At 37.0% G+C, this 6,931-nt stretch overlaps 1 protein-coding gene across 1 annotated transcript in view; it reads left to right on the forward strand.

Annotated features, from left to right (window-relative positions):
* ttc39b (tetratricopeptide repeat domain 39B) overlaps positions 1-6,931 on the forward strand; it is a 27,843-nt gene that overhangs the window by 11,151 nt on the left and 9,761 nt on the right. Inside the window, exons 6-13 of the mRNA XM_016549621.1 lie at positions 96-163; positions 269-333; positions 4,143-4,248; positions 4,391-4,490; positions 4,699-4,796; positions 5,086-5,247; positions 6,577-6,668; positions 6,740-6,860. Coding sequence (XP_016405107.1) covers positions 96-163; positions 269-333; positions 4,143-4,248; positions 4,391-4,490; positions 4,699-4,796; positions 5,086-5,247; positions 6,577-6,668; positions 6,740-6,860 — 812 coding nt within the window. The remainder of the gene's footprint in view (positions 1-95; positions 164-268; positions 334-4,142; positions 4,249-4,390; positions 4,491-4,698; positions 4,797-5,085; positions 5,248-6,576; positions 6,669-6,739; positions 6,861-6,931) is intronic.

A 6,931-nucleotide genomic window follows, 5' to 3' on the forward strand; every position in this document is an offset into this window, starting at 1 on the left:
TGTGTGTGGGTGTGGGTGTGCATGCGTGCGTATGTGTGTGTGTGTGTGCGTGCGTGTGTGTGTGTGTGCATGCGTGCGTGTGTGTGTGTGTGTAGACGAGATGCATGCGGAGATCTGCTACGCTGAGTGTTTGCTGCAGAAAGCCACGCTGACATTCGTGCAGGTCAGTGAACCCTAATTGTTTTTATTAATCAGCATTAAATAAGGTAAAATATAAGAGAAATATACAAAGACACAATCTCATTCATCACCGTTTTCTGTATTTCAGGATGAAAACATGATCAGTTTTATTAAAGGAGGAATCAAAATACGTACAAGTTATCAAATCTACAAGTGAGTCTGAAATCAAGAATTCCCTCCTGTTGCCTGTATCAAAAATATTATATAATCTGTTATATTTAAAAAATATTGTGTTTGTAATGTTATTGCATATAAGCAACAATTCAAAAATATACATTAAAATATTTTTTATATAATATTTTTTATTAAAAAAAATCAGTTCAGTACAAAGAGACACAATATAGATTAGAACATGCAATGCAATATAACCCCTCCACCCCCAATATTAATTTTCATTTATATCCACATGCAGAGAATTAGTATTAGTAATGATTTATTATATTATTTATATTAATAATAATTATTATATTATATTGCATTTTGCACATATATGTACTAGGGGTGGGAGAAAAAATCGATTCACCTAACTATCGCGATTCTTTTAAAAACTCGATTTATATTTAATTATTTTACTTTTCCTAAGAGGTGGTCGGGAGAAGTTGGCGCTTTTATTCCAACAGAGGGCGAAATGTATAGGTGAGTTCGACTTGAAGCAGCCGCGCACAGACCAATCGGCGTATGACATCAAAGTACCGCGAGAGCGATTCGAAAGCATGCGAAGCCATCTGCTCTCTGTAGCTCTCGCGGTGCTTTGTCATACAACGAGCGGTCTGCATGCGCAGTGCTGCTGAATTAGATGACGGCGTATTCGTTTCAAGCCGGCGCGAGAAAGCAAAACCATGACAGAGGCAGAGGATCAAACCTCTTTGAGAATTATTTCTGCACCTTCACGTTTTGAATCCCAATTGTGGAAACACTTTGGATTTTACACACTGCCGGGAAAACATGACTAAAACCGTATGCAAAGTGACATAGAACTTTATTTTATTTCAGAAAGTATTTTTTTCCTACTCATTTTGTTGAACTTTTGACTATTATATTCATGTGCAAGTTCAGTGTTTTGGTACTTGAAAGTTTCATGGTTCAAGGTGTTAGATTTTCCTGTATTTGGCTGAGCAATAGTTTGGGTGCCTCGTAGGGCTGTGACGGTCGCTGTGACAACCGCGTCACCGCGGGGGTCGCTTGCCACCGGCAGTAGTGCACGTGACGTCACGCACTCTATATCAAGCATATTACGAAGTTTTGTATACAAGAGTAATAACGGTAGCGGAACAGTGAACCGTGTCTACACCGGACGCGACACCGCCGCGTCGCAACAGGTTGAGTCTGTCTAGTGTCTACTAGGGTTGTGACGGTGAGGAAATTTTCCCACCGGTTAATCGACGTGTGACAACACCGGTAATACCGGTATCACCGCGGGGGCGGGGCGTTCCCTCTTTTCCTTGCTTTCCTTCGCTTTTAAATAGCTTGTAAAAGCGGTGTGCCCATTTTACTTTAACTTTCAAATAGCGCCAATTCGGAGTAAAGCTGTGTGTGGGTGTGGGTGTGCATGCGTGCGTATGTGTGTGTGTGTGTGCGTGCGTGTGTGTGTGTGTGCATGCGTGCGTGTGTGTGTGTGTGTAGACGAGATGCATGCGGAGATCTGCTACGCTGAGTGTTTGCTGCAGAAAGCCACGCTGACATTCGTGCAGGTCAGTGAACCCTAATTGTTTTTATTAATCAGCATTAAATAAGGTAAAATATAAGAGAAATATACAAAGACACAATCTCATTCATCACCGTTTTCTGTATTTCAGGATGAAAACATGATCAGTTTTATTAAAGGAGGAATCAAAATACGTACAAGTTATCAAATCTACAAGTGAGTCTGAAATCAAGAATTCCCTCCTGTTGCCTGTATCAAAAATATTATATAATCTGTTATATTTAAAAAATATTGTGTTTGTAATGTTATTGCATATAAGCAACAATTCAAAAATATACATTAAAATATTTTTTATATAATATTTTTTATTAAAAAAAATCAGTTCAGTACAAAGAGACACAATATAGATTAGAACATGCAATGCAATATAACCCCTCCACCCCCAATATTAATTTTCATTTATATCCACATGCAGAGAATTAGTATTAGTAATGATTTATTATATTATTTATATTAATAATAATTATTATATTATATTGCATTTTGCACATATATGTACTAGGGGTGGGAGAAAAAATCGATTCACCTAACTATCGCGATTCTTTTAAAAACTCGATTTATATTTAATTATTTTACTTTTCCTAAGAGGTGGTCGGGAGAAGTTGGCGCTTTTATTCCAACAGAGGGCGAAATGTATAGGTGAGTTCGACTTGAAGCAGCCGCGCACAGACCAATCGGCGTATGACATCAAAGTACCGCGAGAGCGATTCGAAAGCATGCGAAGCCATCTGCTCTCTGTAGCTCTCGCGGTGCTTTGTCATACAACGAGCGGTCTGCATGCGCAGTGCTGCTGAATTAGATGACGGCGTATTCGTTTCAAGCCGGCGCGAGAAAGCAAAACCATGACAGAGGCAGAGGATCAAACCTCTTTGAGAATTATTTCTGCACCTTCACGTTTTGAATCCCAATTGTGGAAACACTTTGGATTTTACACACTGCCGGGAAAACATGACTAAAACCGTATGCAAAGTGACATAGAACTTTATTTTATTTCAGAAAGTATTTTTTTCCTACTCATTTTGTTGAACTTTTGACTATTATATTCATGTGCAAGTTCAGTGTTTTGGTACTTGAAAGTTTCATGGTTCAAGGTGTTAGATTTTCCTGTATTTGGCTGAGCAATAGTTTGGGTGCCTCGTAGGGCTGTGACGGTCGCTGTGACAACCGCGTCACCGCGGGGGTCGCTTGCCACCGGCAGTAGTGCACGTGACGTCACGCACTCTATATCAAGCATATTACGAAGTTTTGTATACAAGAGTAATAACGGTAGCGGAACAGTGAACCGTGTCTACACCGGACGCGACACCGCCGCGTCGCAACAGGTTGAGTCTGTCTAGTGTCTACTAGGGTTGTGACGGTGAGGAAATTTTCCCACCGGTTAATCGACGTGTGACAGCATTATCGAATACCGGCACAAGTCTATTCAGCAGTGATGTTAGCATATCTTCCTTCAAACAATCTTAACCCAAGGTGCCATCTGTGAGACCAGACCTTTATACCTGGTAACAAATGTGCTACAAACAATACAATAACACCCCATGGAGAGCCACTGATAGTGTAACCTCATGATGACCTGATAGGACCTCTCCCATGGAGAGCCCATGATGCATTGACCTAATGGGCTAATTACATGAGCCATTTGGGCCACACTTCTGTAAACAGTTTCAGTTGATTGCATCTGAGGCACAGTCACAATGTAAATGCATCTGACTAAAGATACACATAATCTTTCAAAGGTATCTTAAAATATGCACTGTGTATGTGTATGCTCCTGCAATAAAAGTTCAGAAAGATGTGATGCATTGTTTTTGTTAATATGACTCATTTACAGTCTCTTTAAGGGTGTGATCAAGTATTTTCCATTGTCTAGTCTTTAATAAGCAAACAAAATCACAATAAATTGTAATATGGAATCGCAATAGTTATATAATCGCAATACTCAATTATCGCAATGTATATTGAATCGGCACACAAGTATCGGGATAGTATTGAATCGGCAGATTAGTGTATCGTCCCAGCCCTAATATGTACGTAGGCAATATTTGCTTATTATTTATATTTATTTCTTATTTTTTAATATAATTTTTATTTTTTTAAATATTATTATTATTTTTTTACAATTACTTTTATGATATATATACAGTATATGACTTATCTTTATTTTTTTCTCTTTGTATTGAACAGATTTTTTAATAAAGAAATTAATTAGCAACAATTGCATATATGTATGTACAATTAGTTTCTGTTTTGTTTTTAGGGACTGCCAGAGTTTGTTGAACATGTCTCAGGGAGTGGGCGGAGACAGCGAGGCCTTCAGACAGTTTGAGGGCGGAGTCAAGCTGGGGATTGGCTCCTTCAACCTGGTCAGTCAGTGAGACAGGAAGTGTGCGATTAACCCTAGAGTCATCGTTAATAATAACTGTTACCAACTTCACTGTTGACTGTGTTTACATCAGCGGATGAAGCTGTAAGTGTTTAGTTGCTGTTTTGTGTCCCGTGTGTCAGATGCTGTCTTTACTACCTGCACGAATCCTTCGACTGCTGGAGTTTATCGGCTTCTCAGGGAACAGAGTGAGTGACACACACTTCAGATCAGACACACACACTCTCTCATACATACACACAAACACACACACACACACTCTCTCTTACACACACACACACACTCACTCACACACACTCACTCTCACACACACAGATGGTATTTTTTACTCAACTCATATTTACACAAACTAATATGCTGTTAGTTTGTTGTTTAGCACAATGTTTCCATAATGAAAGATGATCATGACTCATTAAATATGAATCTTCAGTAGCGTTACTCAATGAAATGTCAATGTTCTTCCCCCAGGGCTCAATTATCCTGTTTTACTCGGCTCGCATCGCCTTACTGAGGGGAAACTTTGAGAAGGTGAGGGATTTATGATGACTTCACACTTTTGCACTATCAGTTTTTATAAAGAAAAGAGTCTCTTCTGCTCAGCAAGGCTGCCTTTATTTCATCAACAATACAGTAAAAATAGTGAAATATTATTAGAATTTAAAACAGCTGTTTTCTATGTGAATCTCTGTTAAACTGTAATTTATTTCTGTGATGCGCAGCTGTATTTTCAGCATCATTACTCCAGTCTTCAGTGTCACATGATCTTCAGAAATCATTCTAATATGTGTGTGTGTGTGTCTGTGTCTGTGTCTGTCAGGCGCTGGTGAAGTTCCAGGAGTGTATCTCCGCGCAGCAGCAGTGGCGTCAGATCCATCATCTGTGTTATTGGGAGCTGATGTGGTGTCACTCGTTCCAGCAGCAGTGGAGAGACGCGTATCGATACGCAGACCTGCTGTGCCGAGAGAGCCGCTGGTCTAAAGTAACACACACCTCATATTCACTAATATCATATCATTGACTCTATCAGTTAAAAACAGCGCTGAACTGATCTGAATAATGACTCAGCTGGAACTGAATTTGATTCATAACTAATGAATTTCATAACATTAATACTATTATTTTCCTGTTTATTAATGTGAAGCTGCTTGAAGCGTATTGTGTAAAGTAAGGTGACTAGATCTGGGTTTTGAACACACTTTTAAAGTTCTGTTGTCACAGCTTACCTTTACCACATTTGGTAAAAATACAAAAGAGATGCATAAATAAAAATAATCTACTAAACAATTACACTTGTAGAAAGCACATGCTTTGTCTGAAAATGAGCATAGAATTATGGATAGTAAAGATCCGAAAGCAGAAACATAAAATAACAAAAATATTACTGTATACAGTATATTCATAGTTTGTGAAAATAAAATAAATGCATTTAGAATTTAAAAAAAAAATTTGTTAAATGAAGTTTTATCATATTTGTTTTGTTTTAATTTTATAATGTGTTTTTGAAAAGTATAATATAATAATATGTTATATTATACTTATAATAATATGTATAATAGTAATAATTTTAATTTTTTGCAACTGTTTTCATAGTGTGATTTTTGCTGTATTAAAACGTAATAATAATTATTTATTATAATAAACGCACAACAGTTAAAAAAACAAAAACATACAAAATGTATGGTCCCCTATTTTTTTAATTTATTAATAATAACAAGTGAGATTTCAAAGATATTTTGACATTTAATCAGGGTCGTTACAGGTAACTAAAACTGAAACTAAAATTAAAACATTAAAAAAAATGTTGTTACTTGAAATAAAATAAACATTGACTGAAATGAAATAAAATATTAAAAAACTATAACTATAGTATAAAGTAAATATATAAAAACTATAAAAGTATAAAATAAATATTTGTTACTTGAAAAAAATAAACATGAACTTAAATAAAATAAAACAAACTATATAGTATAAAATAAGTAAATATACAAAAACTATGAAACTATAAAAGTATTAAATAAATAAATATATATAAAGGCAAAATTTCTCTTTTTATTGATTTTAACTTAAAATAACTAAAGCTGAAACTGAAATAAAAAATTCTAAAAATTATATAAACAAAAACACACAACAAAATTACTTAAACTTTAAAATTAAAGTGTAAAATATAAAAATATAAACTGATACAAAATATTAATAAAATAATATCTCAATTATAATAAAATAGCACTGCACTCAACTAGGAAATCTGCTCGCTTTAGTGTAAAGCACTGTAGGAATAAATGCTGATCAGTGTTTGCTGGCGTCGCAGGCCATCTACGTTTATCAGAAAGCTGCCATCCTGAGCATGATGTCTGAGGAGGAGCTGAAGACGAGCGGAGAGGACGAGGTGGAGCTGTTCAGGTGAGTCTGGCTCTGATCTCAGGTCAGTTCCTGCGTTTGCTGAGGCTGACTTTCTGCCGCGTGTGTCGTAGGCAGGTGGAGGGACTGAAGCAGCGATTGGCCGGGAAATCCATCCCGACGGAGAAGTTCGCCATCAGGAAATCACGCAGATACTCGTCAGCCGTGCCCGTTAAACTGGTGATTCCTGCGCTGGTGCGTCTCACACACTCACACACACAGACACTCTCTCACACACACACACACACACACACACAGACACACAC

The sequence above is a fragment of the Sinocyclocheilus rhinocerous genome, unplaced genomic scaffold (assembly GCF_001515625.1).
Source record: "Sinocyclocheilus rhinocerous isolate Xijiao unplaced genomic scaffold, SAMN03320098_v1.1 scaffold404, whole genome shotgun sequence".
NCBI lineage: Eukaryota > Metazoa > Chordata > Actinopteri > Cypriniformes > Cyprinidae > Sinocyclocheilus > Sinocyclocheilus rhinocerous.